The sequence below is a fragment of the Petaurus breviceps genome, unplaced genomic scaffold (assembly GCF_028583685.1).
Source record: "Petaurus breviceps papuanus isolate PSGF00001 unplaced genomic scaffold, PetGlider_PUasm1.0 98, whole genome shotgun sequence".
In the NCBI taxonomy this organism is placed as follows: domain Eukaryota; kingdom Metazoa; phylum Chordata; class Mammalia; order Diprotodontia; family Petauridae; genus Petaurus; species Petaurus breviceps.
The window spans coordinates 1,683,756-1,706,720 of NW_027187460.1; the positions used below are offsets into that span (position 1 = coordinate 1,683,756).

General features: G+C 43.7%; 1 protein-coding gene across 2 annotated transcripts in view; it reads right to left on the bottom strand.

Moving 5' to 3' along the window:
- ADGRB1 (adhesion G protein-coupled receptor B1) overlaps window positions 1-22,965 on the bottom strand; it is a 268,191-nt gene that overhangs the window by 210,788 nt on the left and 34,438 nt on the right. For both annotated transcript variants that reach the window (XM_069081351.1, XM_069081350.1), the window contains exon 2: window positions 8,656-9,738. In XM_069081351.1, the coding sequence (XP_068937452.1) occupies window positions 8,656-9,424 (769 nt within the window). In that variant the 5' untranslated portion in view covers window positions 9,425-9,738. The remainder of the gene's footprint in view (window positions 1-8,655; window positions 9,739-22,965) is intronic.

The window sequence follows — 22,965 nt, forward strand, 5'->3', positions numbered from 1 at the left end:
GGCCATGTAGTCCAATCTCATTTCATAGATTAGGAAACTAAAGACCTCAAAAAATCATTTTACTTCTCCGGGTCTTAGTTTCCTTATCTATAAAATGAGGGTGTTAGATTACATGCTCTGTGAAGTCCTTTCCAGGTGAAGTTAAGTAATTTGCTCAAGGTCACACATATAGTAAGTAGATGAACCAAAATTTGAATACAGGTCCTTTGAATCAAGAAGCAGTGTTCAATTTATCATATAGTCGGCTACCATATGGTCTTTAACATTCCATAGTCTTCATTCCTTCTCTCCTTTATTCTATGCTGCTGGTCTCTCATATGCCCTAACCTTACCCTTTACCCTTCTATGACCATTCCCATTCACCCAGTTCATCTTCCTTACTATGACTTCACTTATACTCAGGCTTGCCTTCATAGTATATTATTTACCAGCTACCATACTATTCTTGAGTCCTTCATGTCTCTGAACATCTGTCCTTCCTCACCTTTGAGTTCTCATACCTGGGTAAGAAGTCCCAACATTTTCCAGTCTCCAAGGTTACTGGAGAAAGTCATGAAACAGAATTAATCTCATCTAGTAAAAACTGACAGAGGTCAGCTTTAGCTAGGGTCTTGCTGCTACTTGGCAATCCCTCTGTTCTATCCTTAATCTTATTCCTCACACCCACTGTTTGAAACATTTTCTTTTCTCTTCCCACCACCAAACTCATCTCCAAACCCCACCCTTACACATGACCCAGATTCCTACTTCACTGAGAATATTGAGGCCATTCATCTTGAACTCCCTCAGCTTTCTATTTTCATTAAGATGGAGATCTATGGACTAGGCAATAGTACAAATAGATTCAGAATTGGCTGGATGACCAAACTCAAAGAGAGGTTGATAATGGTTCAATTTCAAAGTGGCAGAAGGTCTACAGTAGAGTATTCCAGGGGTCTGTGCTTGGCTCTGTGCTGCTTAACATTTTTATCAATGATATGCATAAAAGCACAGATAGTATTTTCATCAAATTTACAAATGACACAAAGTTGGGAGAGATAGCTAACACATTACATTACAAAGCCAGGATCCAAAAGGATCTTGACAAGCGAGAATATTGGGATGACTCTAATAAGATGAAATTCACAAGAGATCAATGGAAAGGCTTGCCAATGGGTACAACAAATTAACTACACAAGTACAAGATGGGAAGGCAGATGGTTAGATAGCAGTTGTTCTGAAAATGATCTGGGAGTTTTAGTGGACGACAAGCTCAATACAAGTCAATAGTGACGCAGCAGCCAGCAAAAGCTAATTTGAACTCAGGCTGTATCAAGAGGGGCATCATTTCTAGGAATAGGGAATCAATGGTCTCACTGTACTCTGCCCCACTTAGCCCTCATCTGGAACAGTACTGGGTTTGGTTCTGGGAGCCATAGTTTCAGAAGGTCCCTGATTATTTAGAGAATGTGAAGAGGAGAATGATCAAGATGGCGAAAGACTTCGAATCCACAAAATGTTAATATGTGTTGAAGGAACTTTGTGTTTATCCTGGAGAAGAGAAGATTGGGCAGGAGACAAGGGGGAGGAATAACAGCTGTATTCAAGTATTTGAAGGTCTGTTAAATAGAGAAGAAATTAAATATTTCCTCTTTCCTTCTTTTTAGGGAAGAACCAGAAGCATTTGGGGAAGATGAGGTTACAGAGGCTAATTTAGACTCAGGAAAAAGTTCCTAACAATCACAGTTGTCTATTAGTAGAATGGATTACCTCCTCAGAAGGTAATAGGTTCCATGAACTTGGAGGTCTTCAAGCAGAAAATCACTTGCAAGGCAAATTATAGTGGAAGTTTCTTCCACAAATGGGTTGAACTAGATGGCCACTGAGATCCCTTCCAACTCTCAAATTCTGGGATTGTTATTCATCTTTTCTCCCTCAGCATCATCCCCTTCCCTACTTCCTTCCTTGTTCCCTCTGGTCACAGAAAAACAAACATCTGAGCCCTCACTAAGGATAATCTCAAAGTCTTCTCCTTTAAATCCATCCTGCAGCATGTTCCTGCCTCCTCCAACACCTTTCTCCAGCAGTTTTCAACCCTTTTCATACACACACATCTTCAGTTTCTTTCTTTCTTTTGCTTCCTTCCCACCTGCTTAAAAACATATTGAGGTCTCCCCAATATGAACAAAGACTTTCTTTTGATCCTTCTAAATAGCTTTTCTCTTTTACTGCTAAAATGCTTCCAATTCCTCATTCCCCATTCCCTCATATTCCCTTGTGATCAGTCTTGTACTTCCATGAAATTGTTTTCTCAAAGGTCATAAATATCCTTCTCATTGAAAAATACAGTGGCCTCTTCTCAGTTCTTATCCTCCACTGTCCTGCAGTTTTTTACCCTGTTGAACACCCTCTCTTACCAAGTGTTTCCTTTCCATTGTCTTCAGAAACACCTAAAGACAGTCTTGTGGTTTCCTCCTCTGTCTCAAATCATTCTCCCTCTGTCTTCTTCACAATGTACTTATCCCTCACCCAATGTTTCATGATTGAATTCCTCAGAGAACTGTACTTGGTCCTCCTCTTTCCCTACCCACTTTCTCTTGGCAAACTCTTCCAATCCTACTGCTTCAACTCTGAATTCTACACAGATGACCCCCAAATCTTCAGTTGCGATCCCTCTCACAAGCTTTATCTCCAAATTCTCTCTGCACATCTCAACCTGGGAAAAGGCCTTTGGATCTGGTAATGAAGTGGTCATTGGTGATGTTAGGGAAAGTAGTTTAAGCAGAGTCATGGAGTTGGAAATTATAGTGGAGGAATCTGAAAAATGAGTGGATAGGGAAGCAGTGCTTTGGAAGGGGGATCATAGGATCTTATTCTAAAACTATTCTGAGAGGGGAATACCTTCATAGGGAATTAATAGTAAATACAGTCTAGGACATGAGTTGAGTTTGAGGAGGGACATTCAAGTACTAATCAACCTTTTTATCAGTGACTTTAGATGAAGAAATAAATGGATGGCATGCTTATCAGAGTTGTAGTAAGATAAGCTAGGTCACATACTTAATGACAAAATCAACATTGGCAAAGAACTTAGAATATGTGAATAATGTGGTGACTCTAACAAAATTAGATTTAGTAGTGATAAAAAAAAGTCTTAGATGGGTTCAAGGAATCAACTACATAATGAGAAATTTAAAAAGTGTTTTTTTTTTTATTGTTGTTCAGTTTTAATTCTTGTTTTCACCTATTTAAATGTAAAGGATTTTGTGCTTATTTTTCATGTTCCCTTCTTTAGGTGAATGGCTAAATATAAAATACATTTCCTAAAGAAAACCATACCACACAAGATAATCAACAGTTCCAGTGAAAAGGCTCTGGGAGTTTTGTCAAGCTTCAAGTTTGATGTGAGTCAACAGTGTGGCACATTAACCATGAAGGATAATGAGATTTTAGATGGCATCAAGAGAACTCTCGTGCCTGGGACTAACATGGTCAGATCATCTATGGAATAATCTGAGTACCACATCTGAGGAAGGATATTGAGAGGCCAGAGAAGATCCAGTGGAAGATGACTAAGATGGTGGATGTTTTTGAGTTCATAGCATACAAGGATCTGTGGAAGAACTAAAATGAGGACATTTAGTCTAGAAAAGGGAAGACAGTGGAGGACATGATAGCTATCATTTGAAAGACTGTCATATGGAAGAGGAATTAGACTTTTTCTGTTTGGCCCCAGAGGGCAGAGCTATGAACTAAGAAAGGGTAGAAGCTGCAGAGAGGTAGATTGATGTACAGCTGATGTCAGGAAAAACGACCTAACAATAAGAGATATCCCATAGTGGAACATGGGACAGTGAGCTCCCCTTCATTGGATGGATGAGCACTTATATGAGCTGCTGTAAAGGAAATTGCTGTTTAGATATATGTTGGACTAGATGATCTATGAAGTCCCTTTAAGCCAGGGATGGGGAACTTGTGGCCTCAAGGCCATTTGTAGCCCTCTAGGTCCTCAAGTCTGGTCCTTTGACTGAATCCAAATTTCAAAGAACAAATCCCTTAATAAATGAATTTGTTCTATAAAACTTGGACTCAGTCAAAAGGCCATACCCAAGGGCCTAGAAGGCCACATGTGACCCCATCCCTGCTAAAATCTCAGATCCTAGAATTCTTCTGTTCTTACCTCTCCTTATCTAAACTATTTTTTACACTGACAAATCTTTAGTCTCAAGTTCAAAGTTCTTAACTTGTCCATCAAAGTTCCTTCAAAACCTGACGCTCCACCTTTGATTTTTGGCTTCAGTTCCTCATTGCCAACACTCCAGACAACTGACTAGTCTCTATCTCCTAAATGTGCACTGAATTATCCAGCCTTTATGCCTTTACTCAAGCCATTGTCTATGCCTAGAATGTACTTCCTCATTTCCTTTATCTCTTGAATCTCCACAGATCTTTCAAAGTCCAACTCAAATGCCATCTCCTCCAAAATTCCTTTCCCAATTCTTCCTCCCATCAGTAAAAACTCTCAGGCTTCAAATCACATTTTGTTTGCATCTCATGGGATCCTTTGTACTGGCACTGTATATCAGTTTCATATTTCTCCATTTGACTAAAACCTCCACACAGCTTAATATATGTTTGAATGAATAAATAAATCCAACAATGAATCAACAAGCATTTATTAAATGCCTACTATATACATGGCCCTGTGCTACACAGTGGAGATATAAAGAAAATGAATTCTTTGAATTCAAAACCCCTACATTCTATAGGAACTTTTATTCTGACAATGAATGAGGATTGGTGCAAAAAGGCTCTCAGTCCTCAAAAGGAGAAGAGAAGGGAAGAGGGGAGGAGGGAAGGGGAGGGGAGGGGAAAAGGGAGGGAAAGGGAGGGGACAGGAGATAGTACAGGGGAGGAGAGGGGAGGGGAGGGGAATGGCAGCTTTCCTCAAATATATGAAGGCACAGAAATTAGACTGGAGGGCATGCTGCTTCTCTTCAAAGCATTTGCTTGCATCTAGCTTCATTGAAAGGTCAGATAGACAGCATAGTGGATAGTATACATAGAGTGCATGCCCTGGAGTCAGGAAGACTCATCTTTCTGAGTCCAAATTTGGCCTCAGATACTTAGTAGCTATGTGACCCTAGGCAATTCACTTAACTCTGCTTGCCATTTCCTTCACCAGCTCATTTTACAGATGAGGAAACTGAAGCAAGCCAAGTTAAGTGACTTACCCAGGGTCACACAGCTAGTAGGTGTCTGAAGCCAGATCTGAGCTCAGGAAGATGAGTCTTCCAGACTCCAGGCCATGCACTGTTACTTCGCCACCTAGCGGCCCCAAGAGGCATGTGCAATGGGGAACAAAAGTAGCCTCATTCCTCTCCAGAATGTACTTCAAGCTTCAGAAATTTGAAGGAAGCCGTCATTCTCCTCTTCTCTTCTCCCCCTGAGCACTGAGAAGTCTTCCTGACTTCAGGCCCGGAATTCTATCCATGGTGCCATATAGCTGCTCATTACCTTATCGTCCCTTGTATTTATTTTGAATCTTCTTCTATTGAATCCACAAGATAAAATGTAACCTTCCTGGGGTAGGAACTGTTTCATTTCTGTCTTTCTATCTCTAAAGTCTACTGCAGCGCCTCGTACAAAAGAGGCGAATGGTTTTTGATTGAAGAGTTAATAAACTTATTCTGTTTGACCATAAAGGGCAGAAATAAAATCATTGAAGGGTAAAATTACAGAGCGGAAAATTTCAGCTCGATCTAAGGGAAAAAAAACCCCCACAACTTTCTAATAATCAGAGCTATCTCACAACACAATGGGGTGCTTGTAAAGGGAGTGAGCTTCTCTTCCCTGGAAGTATTCAAGAAGAAGACTAGATAAATTGTCAGGAATGCATGGGGCAGAAAGCTGGACCAGATGACCTCCAAAATTTGACCTTTAAGCCTGTCTTATCCTGCCCTAGGGGTGTGCCAACTTCTTTCCCCACAATTTCTCTTGCCTCTCTTGCCCCTCAGAACCCAGTATGGATTAGTGACAAAGGAATATAAATTCAAAACCAGAAGGGCCTTGGTTATAGTCTAATACCATCATTCTATGCATGAGGAAACTGAAGCAGAAAAAGGTGAAGTGACTTGTACAGGGACACAAAGTTTATAAATTTTCAAGGTAGAATTTGGAACAAGGCTTTCCTGACTCCCAAATTCAGTAACCTCACATTGTCTCATGGGCAAGAGGAGCATTGGGTCTCTTAGTTCCTGAGAAATTATGAAAGTCTCTTTTCTGCTCTCACCTGAACAGACACAAGACACCTGGGGAGGAAAACACAATGGAGGAAAGGTCACACCTTTAGAAGAAATGACTTGCCCAAGGTCATACAGCTGCCTAATGGCTGACCTACAGCTACAGCTTGGATGTCTAGCATCCCAGTTCAGAGTTCTTTCTATCATTCCATGTTGACTCTCACACAGATCTACTCCCTAGCTCTTGGCCATGTGCTTCTTTAGGACCCCCAACCACAACCTCTCTTTCTATTTATTTTTTTTTTAAGCAATCGGGGTTAAGTAACTTGCTCAAGGTTACATGGCCAGTTATTTCTGGGTGTGGTGCTAAGTATCTGAGCCCAGATTTGATCCCCAGGTCATCCCAGCACTGGAGCCGGTTCTCTTACTCACTGAGCCACCTGGCCACCCCTAAGCAATTGGGGTTAAGTAACTTGCTCAAGGTTACACAGCCAGGTGTTTCTTTCTATTTATTTCAATATTCACAGTGAACCTGGATGAGCAAGGACCAGAGCTCAGGGCTTATGAGACCAAAGACATATGGTTCAGGCCTAGGAGAGTACTTAGCTTTGGTTCACAAAATCAATCTTAACCCCAGAAACAGACATAGCTCCCACCCTTGTCAATGGCTAAGCCCTAACCCCGGTCACAAACTGACCTCCTGACCCTGAGAGCCATACAGCTTGCAGTAAGGTATACTAGGCCACAAGGGAGGCCTAGTGTGAGTGGGGGTGGGGGCATTCAACTCCATGCCCATTTTTTGAGATCCAGCTCAGAATACACATCCTACTGAGAGCCATCTCCAGTTGTCCTGGCCTATATCTGGCCACTGGACCCAGAGGGCTCCAGATGGGAAAGTGAGGCTGATGACTTTTCACAGCCCTACCTCACTCAAATCCAATTCACTTGTATGTCATGACATCACCTTTCTGACATCATGGTCCTCTTGGAGAATGAAGGACAAACTAACAGTAATACACCCTACTGACGCTGATTAGAGACCAAGGGTATCAGACTCAGTCCTGGGTCTCTATGCTGACCTTGATATCTGCCCACCTTCTTCCCTGCTCCATGGATCATGGATGATGGCTAGAAAAGCTTTATCCTCAGTAAAGGACAAGAGAGAAGAAGACTCCAGTCAACAGAGGTATGTGAGGAATGACTGTATGGAGAAAGGATAGAACAAGGCATCCAGTTTAGCAGGAGTAAGCAACTGGCAGAGTTCTGAGGTCATGAGACATCACAGGAGTGGGGCAGGGAAAGGAAGACAGTGGGGAGAGGAAAAGAGGACCTAAAAGCCTGAGTAAGAGAGCTTTGGCATTATATTGAGTTGTTCGGGATCCAGGGGTGGGGAACCTGCAGCCTCAAGGCCATGTGTGGCTCTCTAGGATCTCAAGTACGGCCCTTTGACTGAATTCTTGGGGCTGTGCTTGAGGACTTCATGCTTAGGAAGGGAGTGCCCAACTGAGTAAGAATTCACACCCTAGTCCTAAACCAGTAATTCCCAAGACAACTACCTGAATGGGGGTAGTTGATAACCCCCATCTTTAGAATTCCTCGGGTCTACTAGAATCCAGATCTCTGGTCTCTTATATTCTAGAGGTATTCTCCTGTCCTGTTAGAACTTCTCCCCCAGGATAGGGATTTCAAATATAAAATCCCTTTGTTCTATAGAAGTCATAATTCTTATCTAATAGAATTTAAAAGCCACCTGTTCTCTAGAATTTAGAACCTCACAGTTCAATTAAAATTTAGAACCCTATGAATCTCTTTGAATTTAGAACCTCAGAGTCATCAGAATTTAGAACCCCATCGAATTATTAGAATTTAGAATCTCTTTGGCCTATTCGAATTTAGAACTCCACAGATTGCTTTGAATTTAGAACCTCATTAGCCTATTAAAATTTAGAACCTCACTATCTTCTTAGAATTTAGAACTACCTGGGCCCACCAGAATTTAGAGCCTCATTGGCCTAGCAGAATTTAGAACCCTTATTGTCCTCTCAGAATTTAGAATACCACTATCCTCTTAGAATTTAGAACCTTCTTGAAATACCATTGGCCTCATGGTATGATCCTGAGAATCCCCATGACTTAATAAAATTTGGAATTCTCCCTTCACTGAAGTATTTCATAGAATCCCATTATTTCGCACTGCTTGGTTGATGAATCATTTTCAACAACAGATGTAGGCCCCCCTCAATAAAATATAATTCTAGGTTCTCTAGCCCTGGAAAAAAAATGATCTCCCCTGTCCACCTCTGGCCATGTTCTCTGACACATTCCTGCCACCAGCTTGATTCAGGCTCACATTCGGTGCTCCTTCTCCAAGGAACCCTTGAATTTTTGTGAGGATGGATGGAAGTGAGATGTCGGAGATACCCTGATCACTCACCAGTCCTGCCGTCCCCTCCTCGGTCCTTGGTCAAGCTGGTAAGGCAGTTCTCTGGGCTCTCAGTGCCATCCCTCAAGCAGTCATCCCCCCGGGAAGGGTTCTCACCAGCTGCTAGGTCTGGGGCATCCCCACCAGAGCAGGCACAGGGGGTCTGCATGATGCCACAGGGATGAGAGCTCCGGCTGCCGGCCAGACAAGCCTCCAGCCAGCGGCAAAGCATCTGACAGGCAGCCCGGCTGGGGCTGCGATTGCCCACCACCAAGTATTCCACAGAGAATTCTGCATCAGGGCCTGGGTATGGAGAGACCAAGGCCTGGTCGTCAGACCCCAGCTGCTGCTGTCGTCTCATCTGCAGAAACTGCTTGTTGGACTGGAGAAAGGCATAACGGGCTGAGGGGTCACAGAGACGTAAGACCTCATCAAAGCTCTCTACCCCCAAGTAGGTGCGTGTGGACTCCAGGAAAGAGTCAAACTGGTAGGTGCGGACAGGCCAGGGCCCACAAGGCCCAGCAGGCTTGGACACCTTCATGTAGAGAGTATAACGCCGTGGGTCAGGATTCCGCAGGGTCCAGGAGCAGCGGGAAGCGTTGGCTGGGAAGACGGAGGCTGATGAGAAATAGCCAAAGAATTTGCCAAGGACTAGTGTGGCGCAGGGGTCAGACCCCTGCCCGGGGTCAGTGCCACCCACTGCCCAGGTTGGTTGGACCAGGAGGAGGAAGAGAGGAGTGAGGATCCAGACCAGGTCCAGGGCAGTAGCTGGGCTCCTCATCCTAGATCTCGGGGCCCCCGGGACTGAGCGCAATCGGCGGCCAAAGTTGGGGAAGGTCTGGACATAACAAGGGCTCCACGTGTGGGGTGGAAAGGAGGAGGCCAGCAAAGGAGGTCAGGAGGAAGAGGCCAGGCAAGAAGATATCCGGGGTTAGACGTGAAGGTTGGAACCAGTGAGGGGGTGCGGGACTAATTGGAAGGCTGGAGCAGGTAGATAGGAGAGAAGAAGCCAGGGAGCAGGGGAATGACGATTTTGAAAATACTTCAAGTTGCGTTTTCCAGACAGATGCTCCCTCCTGTGGCCATCAACTGTAGCTGAGACAGGAAAAATAGAGAAGAAAGGAACATTAAGCATTTGGGAGAGAGTGTGTCCTCTGGTCCTGCCTCCATCTCACCGAACCCTCATGAAGGGGGCAATGGGAAGACATATAACTGGGGCCTCCGACCACAAATAGCATCTATGCACTCCTCCCCCAGATCTGAGATCAGAGAGAGGGCCGAAGCTGGCAAACCTTAGATACTGTTGAACCTAACCCCCTCATCTACAACTGAGGCCCAGAGATGGGAGGTGATTTGCCTTAGGTCACATATGCTGAGGTGCTTCAGAACATCACGATCAGCTAGAAATCACAGGGCAGCCAAGGCCTGGGCCCTCTGCCCACATCTTGCTCCTCGGATGGAGGCCAGCCAACAGCTCTGGGGAGTAGCAGGGTCTCCTTTGGGGAGGGGGTGGAAGTGCAGGGGCCACAGGCCCCTGCTGCAAGTGGGAAACAGGAAAGGGGAAGATGCTGAACTTGCTCCTTCTACCGCTTGTCTTCCCAGGCCCAGGGTTCAATAAGCCTCAGAGCTGGCTCCAGCAAGTTAGCTGCTGGCAGTGCCAACCCACCCACATCCCTCCTCCCACCCAGGGAATTCTGCAGGGACCTTTCTCTTCTGGGCCTCTGCGGGCCAACTTGCCTCATGTGTCTTCTCCTGCTGGCCTCTGATGGCTGTTCCGCCTATCCTGTCTCTTCTCCAGGTCAATCTATCCTGCTTTCTTTTCCTCCCTTCCGCCTCCTATTCCCTCCCTCCTTCTCTCTCCATTCTTCTATTTCTCCAGTTTTTCTCTCCTGCCTTCCTATCTTTTTTCTCTTCTGCCTTCCCTTTCTTCTCTTCTGCCTTCCTCTTTCCTCTCTTCTATTTCTCTGTGCCTATGTATTTTCTCCCCTTCCTGTCTTTGAGTCTGTCTCCTTGTCACTCTCCAGTTCCTTCCCCCTTTCTCTCTCTCTCTCTCTCTCTCTCTCTCTCTCTCTCATCTATCTCCGTCTCCCTCCCTGTGACCCTGGTGCTATTGCTTCTCTTTCTTCTCTCCTCCCTTCTCCATCTCTCTCTCTGTTTTTATTTTCTCATCCCCTCTGTAGATGTCTCTCTTTCCAGCCTCTCCTCTCTCCTCCTGGCTGCAGCAACTCCAAGTTGCTCTCTCTTCTCTCCCCCTGACTCTGAGTCTTTTGGTCCTTCCCCCTCAAGCCAGCCATCCGCTCCCCATCTGTCTCTCAGAGGACTCTGAATGTCAGGCAGAAAAGTTGAGGGGGGAGTGGAGGGATGAGAACCTTGAGAGGTCATTTTGTTCACCCCCCTTCTGTCTAAAGACAGACTATTTGCCTCTTAATTGCCCCCAGAAAAACTGGCTGGGGGTGGGGCAAGTGTTTAGGAGCAGAGAGCAGTCTGTCCTTGTCCACAGAGTTCTGGTGAGTTGTTAATTCGGCTACCACTTCCATCAATGATGAATTTAAGGGTTAACCATCCTTAGAAACTTTGGGATGAATCCTTCTGTCCATAACCACCTGTCTGCCTCCTCCAGTCAACTTGTTTCTTTAACCCTCTGGCCTTGTTCCCAGCACCATTGAATCTATCTTGGCCCCTCTGCCTTTTCCCATTGTCCCAGCCCCCTCCCCGCTCTCTTCTTACCTCCCCTCACCCCATCTTCTCTCTTCTCACCTCACCCACTCTCTCTGCTTCTCCCTCTGTCTCTTAGTTCACACTCTTCACAGGAACCTAACATTTAGAGACCATCTAGTTCAACCCCCATGTTTTACAGATGAGGAAATTGAGGCCCCAAGGGACTTACCCAAGGTGACATAGGCAGCACCCATCGGAGATGGGAATTTAAGCCAAATCCTCAGACTTCAGACCCATGGATCAGACACTGAGCTATCACTATCTATGCCCACTCTTCTACAGGGTAGGGATGAAATTCAGCAGCTGCTTGTTATCATGCAAAGACCCCACCCCAAGATCAGGAGTTGGGAAATACAGGTTCAAGGCCCAGCTCTGCCAATGACTTGCTCTGTAACCTACACAAAATTCCTTCCTCTCTCAGGGGCTGTTTTCTCTGAAATGAAAGGATTGGATTAGATGACCCTTAAGTTGCTTCTAGAAATGTCCAGTTATGTGGCCTCGGGCAAGTCACTTCCCCTGAACTAGGCCTCAACTTCCTTCTCTTTAAAGGAGAACATTGCAATATAAGGTCTGCAGGGAATCCCCTAAAATGGCCCAAGAATCTTGAGTCTCTCCCATGCCCATTCTCTCTAGCCAAATATGGAAATGGTCCTCAGTGCCTTATTAGAAACATAGACATTAGTGGCACCAAGATCCTGGGGCCTGAACTGCCCAAATCTCCTGTCCTTGGCACAAGGCAGGGCTTTCTTTCTATTGTTGGCCATTGGTCTTCCCCCCTCAGCTCCTCAGTCTGGAGATGCTCATGATTCTCTGAAGACTAGACAGAGCTACTAGAGGCCACGGCCAGAATTACAAGGTGCTATCTCAGAGACATTCCAGAGCTATCTTGGCTCTCCTGCCGCACAGACAGACCCTTTCAGAGCATATGCATGCATGGGAGATAAAATGCCTAGCTTGAGAAATAACAAATAGGAGAATGTGGCATGAAGAGTAGTGACATGAAAATGACTAGGAAGTTTGGCTGGAGCCATACTGGCAAGGGTTTTCGATGCTAAGCAGATGAGTTTGTATTTGATCCTAGAGGTAATAGGGAGCTGCTGAAGATTAGTGAGGAGGGGAGTGACTGGGTCTTATAACTTATACTTTAGGCCTTTATTTTGTCAACTGTAAGGAAGATGGAATGGAGATGGGGAGAGTAAGGGAGGAAGGAAGGAAGGAAGGAAGGAAGGAAGGAAAGAAGGAAGGAAGGAAGGAAGGAAGGAAGGAAGGATGGGAAGAGAGGAGGAAGGAAGGAAACTAGCATTTTTATAGTACCTACAATGTGCCAGACACTGTACCAAGTGCTTTACAAATAGTCTGTCATTGAATTCTTACAACAATACTAGAAGGTGTAAGTTTATCACCCCCATTTTACAGTTGAGGAAACTGAGGCAAACAGAGGTTTTAAGTTACTTGTCCAAGGTCATACAGCTAAGATGCTGTTAATAATAGTCCAGAAAAGGGAAGGGAAAGTTCTGAACTAGAGTGATTATTGTGTATGTGGACAGAAGGGCAGGGAAGTGAGAAATAGATATTGCAGCAGCAGAATTATCAGGAAGGCTTGCTTATGTGGCATAAGGGAGAGGGAAGAGTCTGAGCTTGTGAACCCAGGTGACTGTAATAATGGTGCCCTCAGGAGAAACAGGGAAATCTGGAAGTTTGCTGTGTAGATGGGGAAATGGGGGGAAGTAGAGATCATGAGATCCATTTTGGATACTTGATTTTATAGGACAGACAGCAGGAGATGTCTAATGCAAGGCAAGACTAGAACTGGAAAAAGACTATGCTTGGGTATGTGTAGACTCCTCAAAGAGTTATACACATAGAGTGCATGTCCTTCCCTTAGAATCCTTTTCTTCCTTCAAGGATCAGCTTACATATCACTTCCTCCAGGAAGTCCTCCCTGATCCTCCTCCTCCCCCATATGTCAGTGTTTTCTCTTTCTTTTCAAATAACTGTGTATGTACACATATGGGCTGCAATCTGCATCATTGAAGAGAATATCCCCACCAATGAGCTCAAAGATCTATTTCACTACTTGGGAGCAGGGAAAACATCCTCCCCCTAGAAATGCAAGGATATTGGTATTTGTATCCCCAGCACCTAGCAGAGTGGCTTGCATATAATAGCTGAGTAAGCTGAAAATACCCGTAGCACCCATTTCTCTAGTAGAAAAAAACTGAACACAAAGCAGATGCCCGTCTATTGGGTAATGGCTAACACCCATTCTGGCAAATCAAATGGAATGTAACAAACCATGAATGTGATGAGTCCAGAGAAGCATGGTAAGATTTACATGAACTGATGCAAAGAGAACAGTACCAAGAAAACAATATGCACAATTAACTACACAAATGGAAATGGAAAGAACAATAGCAACAAATAGCCAATGTTGACTGCTATGAAATTATGACTGGGCTTGGCCCCATATAAGAGACAGGGGAATGCAGCTTCCTTCCTTTGTTGCAGAGGTGGAGGAACTTAGGGTGTGGTGCACTGCATACAATGGTGAACTTGGGGAACATGTTGGTTAGTTTCACCAAATTGTTTTTCTTTCTCATTTCTTATTCTTTATTTTATAAAAGATGATTCTCTGGGAGGGGGAGAGGTGAGGGATATATTGGAAAACATAAAAAGATATCAACAATTTGAAAAAATATTTGTGGAATTGTAAAACTATCTATTATTACTTGCTCTGCAAATGCAGCAACACATGGTTTGGTACTTAATTCTTCCTCCAGAGATTACAGGGTGGGGTCTGGTTCGCCAATAAGAGCTCCACTTGGTCAGGGCCCTGCTCTATTCCTCCTCAATCTCTCCACTATGATCTTCTGGAGGTCTGGGCCCCACATTCCTTCTTTCATTTCCCCCAAAGCAGAGCCATGGGCTAGGTAGGTCCCCATAAGGTCTCAGAACAGACAAAGTCAGTGACCTGGATTAGAGAAGCAAAGGCTCAGCAGCAGAGTTGACAAGCTGGAAGGAACTGGGTGAGGCATCAGTGATAGATAATGCCCTCCCCTCCAAATCTCTTCTCCCCACTAATGACTATTCTAGTCACTTTCCCTTTGGATATGCTTCAGCCTGTCCTAAAATGTGGTATCCCAAACTGAACAGTTTAACTCTAGGTTTGTTTTGACCAAAGTAGGAGGCAAATAGGACTATGACTTTCCTCATCCTGGACCTTATGCTTCCTGTTTATGAAGCCTGAGATCAAACCAGATTTGGGGGCAGCCCTGTCACTCTAGACTGAGTTTGTGGTCAACTAAGACCTTCATATCTTTTTTAGAAAAGCATCTGTCCAACAATTTCTTTCCATTCCTTGCTCACACAGCTGATTTCTTTTAACCTAACTGCAAGACCTTAGATTCATGCCTCTTATATTTCATCCTTGTTTCATGGAACATGGATAAAAATCACACAGTATGGACAGGCATGGATGGTTCACATTCTTCATCGCTGGAAGGGACATTCACATTGATGAGATCAGAAATTTATCTGAGTATTTGAAAATATTTCATCCTACTAGATTTAGACCATTGTTCCAACCTGTTTGTCTTTTTTAGATCCCGTCTCTCATCCAAAGTGTTAGTTATTCCACCCACTTCTGTGACAGTGATAAATTTGACAAGCATTCTCAATATGTTGCTCATAAAAATGTCGAACAGAATAGGACTCAGGTCAGATCCCTCAAGCATTCCACTAGAGACCTCCCTCCAGGTTGACATGCATTCATTAACTATCACTCTATGTCTGACTTTGATTGTCAATATTTCCCTCTGAGGAAAAGAAAGGAGATGAGAGGGAAGAAGTCTCAAGGTTTGGAATGCTATTCTGGGGGCCCAGAACCCTTCACAGTCCCTTCAACACAGTTGGTGCTTAATCAAAGTTTGCTGAAATGAATCACAAACAAAAAGTGGAAGGTGACGTCACAGAGTTAAATAAAAAGAAAGAAAATGGCAGAGGCATATGGATCCCTGGGCATCATACATAACTCTAATGCTAATACCAATGGGAGCCTTCGAACTAGAACCAATCCTCATGCTGACAACAAGGCCAATTCTAACCCTAACCTTAATGACAACCCCAGTACAAACTTTAACCCTGACCCTAGCTCCAACTCTTATTTAGGGTCCACAGGTAGACGGAAACAAAGCCACAGTAGAGTGGAAAGGTCAGTTAGTCAGCTAATTAACAAACATTTAAGTGTTTTTTCTGTACCAGGCACTGTGCTAAATGTAGGGAATACATATAAAAGCAAGACCACTGGTTCTAGAGTTCAGAGAGCCTGGGTTCAAAGTTCACAGCTGATGCTGACCCCGAACCACTCAACCACCCTAACTAAGCACTGATTTTTTTCATGTGAAAATGAGAAGTTGGACAAGAAGGTTTCTGAAATCCTTTCGAACATTAGATCTTTGATCCTATGATCCTTAAAAATCCTTCACTTAAGCTATTTGCCTAGGTCAGCTCATGAGTTTCCTTCCTATGTTCCCAAGCTGCCATGTCCCAAACCAAACATCTCCATTAGGGTCCTCCCCTTCTATTTCCCAGATTCCACCCAACCACCATCACAAGCTCTGTCTTGGAGTTTCTCCAATACTGTTTCTTAGCAACTCCCCTGGCTTTCCAGAGAAACAACACATCTTTATGTGGGGGCTGGATATTTAGAAGGGGAAGGAGGTACGGTACAGGGAAGATCAGGCTCAGAAGGAGGAGGACTGGGTTTTAGTCCCAAACCTTACCATTGAATGGCTATGTAAGCTAAGCCAAGTCACATCATGCTTCAGTGTCCCCACCACAAAAATGGGGCTACTTGCTGCTGTACTACAAGGCTGCTGTGAGGGTCCAAGGTGATTGTGCATTTGAAGTGAATGCTGGTAAAATATGAGATAATTCATGGAACTGGTCTCTCCAGAGGAGCTCTGTTTAGGAATCTCTTTCAGGGACCTCTGAGAGGGTTGCAGTTTCTCAGAGGATATTGGAGAATCCCAACTGGACAGCCTCAGTCATTCTCCAGATCTACTATCCTGACTCAATGGTGTTAGGAAAAGGGGCCTCCCCAAGAGAGCAGAGATATCTGTACTCAGTGGGAATTGTGGGGTTCCACGGCCAGTTCACTGGACAGTCAGTGAGTGTCAGGGTTTGGGAGTAAAACCGAGACCTCCTCCCTCTCAACCCAATCTTCCCTATACTGGATCTCCTTCCCCTTCGAAATATCCAGCCCCTGTATGAAGACGTGTTGTCTCTAGTCTTGCCTCTGCTACTAATTTGCTGTGTGATAATAACCAAGTCACTTCCCTTTTCTGTCTCTTTCCCTGCAGAATGAAAGGGTTGGATGAGATACATTCTATAGCCCTTTTCAACTTTGAAATTCCATGATTTAATGTCCCTCTGATATTCTGATTATTCTGATATTCTGTTCTGAGGCCCCGCTCAGCGAGTTCCATTAGATTGTGAACCCCTTGAGGGTAAGCACTATCTTTTGCCTCTTTTCGTATCCCTAGCACTTTGCACAGTGTCTGGCACATAATAGGCACTTAATAAATGTTTATCAATTGTGTTCTAACATCACATGCAGCTCTGAAGTTCTATATTCCAAGGTCTCTTCCAGATCCGATATTCTATGTTCCAAGGTTCCTCCCAGCTCTATGTTATGGTCTAAGTTCTAATGCTCCCTCTTGATCTGATGTTCTCTGTTCTATTTTCTAATATTCAGTATTTTGACATCTCTTCTAACTCTGATATTTTTATGATCTATGTTCTAAGGCCCCTCCCAACTTCCATGAAGGAGACCAAAGGAGACCACTCATTATAGGTACCTGCCAAACCATAAACCCCAGTAACAGTTCATTGGAAATGAACTGTCTGTTTAGCCCAATTCTCCTCTTCCCTGCTGAGTTTGGAAGGTTTCCCCAGTGTGAATGAGAATGATAGCCTAGTAACAATCCTCATCTCTAAGACATCTGTTTAGTGATTGGCAGGTTTCATAGCACTCTCATATTCACTATCTCATCTGATCTTTAAGACTTAGATTGCCAAGGCAGAGAATGGATTCCCACTTTAAAGAAGAGGAAACACAGACAGAAGGAACTTGCCCAATGTTATATAAGAGTCAATGGTAAAGAAGGTGAGGTTAGAATCCAGGTCTCTTAATTCCTCAATCTAGAATTCTTTCCTTTGTATCATAGCATAACTGGGCTTTGAAAAGTGCATTTTTTAAAAATATGGGTGTTGCTGATAAAGGATAAGCTCTTGTCCTAAAGATCTGATTCAGGAAAGACCAGAAGGCTGCACTTTTTCTTCATTGTTTACTCTTTCCTACCTCCCGTTCCAAAAACAATGCTGGCTGGCAATATTCCCCCGGCTGACATAGAACTCAAAAGGACTGTGCCAAGGGTGTGCTAGTAAATGTTTAAACACTGGCTCTCAGTTTGGGGGGGGATGATGGAAGGTATACAGGATCCACTCAAGTTTAATCTTCTTTATTAACATTTTGTCCATCACTTTCTTAAGTCTAGACTAGAAACAAAACAATAAATCAAGCCCCTTTTGTAGCTTTGCCAATTTCTGAAGTATAAAGACTCACACTGAAAATTTAACAATCAGCTCTTTCACAGAGCTGGCTCCAGCACACCCCTGGCTGGGTTAGCCTCTTTCTGTAAACCCGCTAATGCTGGCTCACACTTAACAAGGGGGAGAGGATGGGGTAGAAGGAAGTGATTAAACTTTCTGTGTTTAAAAGGACACGTTTAAGACATCCAACATGCATTTACACAGAGACAGATTGTCAAATTATTTCAGAAAACAACAGAGCATGATATCAAGAAGAACTTGATTAGAAGATTTACTACAAAGAGTAATAATGGCTAACAAAAATAACTTTAAGGTTTGCAAAGCATTGAACATCAGTATCTAATTTGGTCTTTAAAGCAACCCTGTGAGGTAGGTATTATTATTATCCCTATTTTAAAAGGAGGAGACAGCAGCTTAGAGAGGCCAAGTGGCTTACTAGCTATAGATAAATGGCAGAGGCTTTTGAACTCAGCCCTCCAAAGCCAGCTGTTCTTTCACTATCTCATAGGTAAAGCATCTATAAAGATCTGAAAAAGAAGAGAAAAAACCACCCAGCCACTTAGTTGTGAGGCATGCTAATAACCTAGTCGTGTTCCCTTTGGCACATCAAAGATCTTTTTTCCCATTACTCACTCACAAACCTGATTTCCATACCATTTCTGCATTCATCCTAGGCATTCCAATGCTGAATTGCACAGGACCAAGGACAGCAGCCTGAGGCATTCTAGTTGAACCCGACCTCCAGGATAAAGTTAACCAATTAATGATGAGTGGCCAGTCATAAAATCACAAGATTCTAAGCTGAAAAGGATCATAAAGGCCAAAAAATCCAAACCTTGCATTTTAAAGACAAGAAGATGGGACCCAGAGAACTGAAATAACTGGCTCCAGGTCACAGGCAGGAAATAGCAAGTGTAGCAATTGCATCTCCATTCTCTGACTCTAAATCTAGTTTACTGCATCATGCTACAACTCAAACAAGTTCTGAATTCATCTTCAGTATTCTTGTCTAGCCTCGTCTCTCTTGCTGGTATGAAAGGATACAGTGAGAAACTCAAGTCAAATGTTTGCTGAAATCTAGGCAAACTAGGTACTGTTCTGATCTGCCAATCTAGCTATCCTGTCAGAAATGGAAATGAGGTTCAGTTTAGCCTGGCATCACCTCTTTATGAATTCACCCTGGCTCTGAGAGATTGCTCCTTCCTTAACAAAAGGGAAACTGGGTGGAATAGTGGATAGAGCACTGGACCTGGAATCAGGAAGATCTGAGCTCAAATCTGGCTTCAAAAACTCTGTGTGATCATGGGTAAGTTATGGAACATCTGCCTCAATTTCCTCATCTGTCAAATGGGGTTGAAAATAGCACTTACCTCCCAAAGATGTCACTAGGATCAGAGGAAATAACATTTGTAAAGCACTTTGAAAATGTTAAGGCACTATATAAATGTCAGTTATTATTATTAAATGCTCTTCCTTCCTTAAACCTTCCTCACCCTGCTATTTTATACTTATCTATAGAATATAAATTATCTGAGGGTAGGAGCCCCACATCATTCATCTCTGTATCCCCATTTCCTAGCATAATAGCTTCTATGTGCAGAAATTAAAGAGAGTTTTTGAATTTGAACTTGAAAAGGGCACAAGTCAACCCTTTAATGAGATGACCTAGAATTTCTCTAGGAAAACAGCTCCTTACAATCTTAAACTCACCTCAGATGGTTTCCAGGAACAGATCCAACCCAGAAAAAGCCTAACAGGGATTCTTACCCTTTTTTGTGTCCCTCAGCCAACAATCATTTTTAAGTACCTACTGTGTGTGTCAGGCATTATTCCAAGTGCTAGGGGTACACAAAAGTAAGAAACCTGGGCCTTACCATCAAGGAGGCCACATTCTAATGGAAAGATAGCATGCAAAGAACTAGGTACATACAAGATTTGTATAGGATAGATGGAAGGCAATGGTGGGGTTGGAGGGCTCAGAAAGGCCTCGTGCAGAATGTCGGATTTGAGCTGAGACTTGAAAGAAGACAGGAAGTAGAGGTGAAGAGGGAGAGCATTCCAAGTGAGGAGGATAGCCAGCAAAAAGGCTTCAGGTACAGAAAAGGAGTGTGGCGTGTAAGAAACAGCAAGAAGGCTGGTTCCCTGTATTCTTTCGGCAGTCTGGTGAAGCCTACCAGCCTCTTCTCATTAACAAAATACATAGGCTTACAAAGGAAATGGTTTATAATAAAATACAATTATATATGATTAAATATATTATATATAAATTATGTGTGTGTGTATATAGTCATATTTTATATATATATATGTGTGTGTGTGTGCACATGCACACACACACACACACAAACACCTTTTTTTTGTAAGTTCACAGATCACAGGTTAAAAACTCTTGTCCTAAATGTATGACATGTAGGCAGGAAAGCTATGATTTGTTCATTAATATGATTGGTCCTAGGAAGACCAATTGGCCCACAAACCTTTTCCAAATCTATCTTTCCCAGTGTTTAAAATGTCATCATTTGAACCATTCCATTCAGTCTGGGCACAATCTCAAGGGCTCCTGCTAAGGAGGAGGGAAAGATTTGAAAGAGAAAGTCTGCAATGCCCTAATTTTCATGATCAGACCTTCAGAGAAGCTGGAACTTGGAGGCCCTGACCCAGGCCTAACCACTGAGCCTGGTCTGTAATTTTAACAGAGCACTTTGCAGGTCTTTTCCTCACACATCAGAAGACCTGGCTTTGGCCCCTGGATCTACCACTGATGGGCTGTGTGACCTTGGGCCAGCGTTTCCTCTCTCTAAGCTCCAGTTTTCCTACCTGTAAAATGTGAATAATTACTGCACTACTTCCCTCAAGTGGAAAATGCAAGCAAAGTGCATCATAAGCTGTAAAGTATTGACAGAAAAGTGAACTATCAGGGGTAAAACTCCTTGAATATATGAGTGCCTATGTGCTGGTTCACTTCATCCTCTCTCAAGTCCCATAGGAGAAGTTAGGCAAGAGAGGTAATTACTAATGTCCTCATTTGACTCGGGGGTGAGGGTGGGGAGGGGAAGCCCAGAAAGGGAAGAGCCTTGCCTAAGGTCCCACAGCAAATTCACGGCATCATGGCATCCCAGCCAAAACTCAAAACGAGGTCTCCCTTAGAGCTCATAGGTAGAAGAGCAGGCCTTGAATCGAATCCTGCCTCAGTCACTATCTGTGTGTCCCTAGTCTAGTCACTTAACCTCTTCTGCCTCAGTTTCTGTGTTTGTAAAACAAGGATAATAATAGCATATACCTTGTTAGGATCAAATGAGTTAGCATATATAAAGTATTTTGCAAACCTTAAAGTGCTATTTAAATGCTAGCTATTATTATTGTTATTATTATTGATCATACATTAAAAGCTAGAAGGAACCCCAGAGGCCACCTAATCCAACCCCCTCATTTTACTGATGGAGAACTGAGGTCAAGAGAAGTCAGGTGACAGTGTCAAGGTCGCACAAGGAGTGAAGGCTCTTTTCACTATATCCCAGAGTCTTTCCTGCTACTCCTACCCTTATCATTTCTTCACTTCTCATGAGCAGAATTTAATCAAAGGATACTACAGGCAACCTTACTTAGAGACCATTTAGTCCAATCCCTCCTTCTTAAATAATAAAAATACTCAAATGGATGTGTGGTCTCATCAATTTCAATATTCTCTCCAGTGATGGGGACCCAAAACCTACCCACCCTGCCCTTCCATAATTTCACCACAAAGGTCCATCCCACGTGTGGCAACCTCCCTTGCCTTCTGACATCTCGAAGATACCACTCTGTACGTCCAGCTATTTTCCACCATCCTTGACACATGGAGAGTGCATCCCTTCCTTTCATACGTTTCCCTAATAGCATCTTATGCTCCCATTTTTCTAAATCTCTCATTGATTGTATGCCGTTGCCCTCTGCCACCTTTCAACCACCTCTCTATTGTCCTCCATGGGATACTCATTCTTAGTTATTTGTGGAATATTAAGTCCCTAATCTCTTGGACATACAGCAACACATTTTATAGAAGAAACCGGGCCTGGGACAATGGAAGGGAATCATCCAAGTAGCAGTGGCAGGATTTCAAACTACCAGGTAAGGGCTCTATCTGGAACATCACATGCCCCCTTAGTGTTAACCATGGCAGGCTGGAGCAATGACACCACCCAGAGTGGAGTTTCTCTGCCCGGGCAGGAACCTCAGGGGTCTTCTGGTCCAGAGCAGGATATGCAAAATCCCAAACCTATGCTTCCTCAGCCTTTGTTTCAAGTCCTCAGGAAGGGGGTACCCCTCAACTTATGAGGCAGCTCATTCCACTTTGCGATAGCTCTTATTAGGTTTTTCTTTACTTAGAATTTAAATCTGGCTCTCTGCAACTTCCAGCCACCCCTGGCCAGAGAATGAGTATAATCATGAGATACCACCACAATCCTAGCCTTGTTCTTTGGGGCCAAGATGAACAAAGCTAATCTCTCTTCCATATGAAAGCCATTCAGATATTTAAAGAGCTATCATTCTCTCCTCACCCCTCAGTCTCCTCATCTCCAGCTAAACTTCCCCAGCACCTCCAACAAGTGCTCTCGTGACCAAGAGCCCTCATAACCCTATACAGACTCCAGTAAATCTGTGTCCTTCCTTAATGCAGTGCTCAGAGCTGAACACAGCACACTGGAAGGAAACAGACTAGCCAGAGTAGAGTGGGACTGCCATTTCCCTTAGCATGGACATTATGCCTCTTGTAACAAAGCCTTGGATTCCTTTAGCTTTTTTCCTTCCTGCTCCAGGCGGTTTAGCCTGGGGGGGGGGCGGAGAAGAGTGGATTTGGAATGAGTTAGGAGTTTAGGTTCAAATCTTGTCTAAGACATGTTGTTTGTTTAGTCAAATGCAGGTGCCTCTTTCACTTCTATGAAAGAAGAAAAGGAGGGAGGGAGAAAAGGAAGGAAGGAAGGAAGGAAGGAAGGAAGGAAGGAAGGAAGGAAG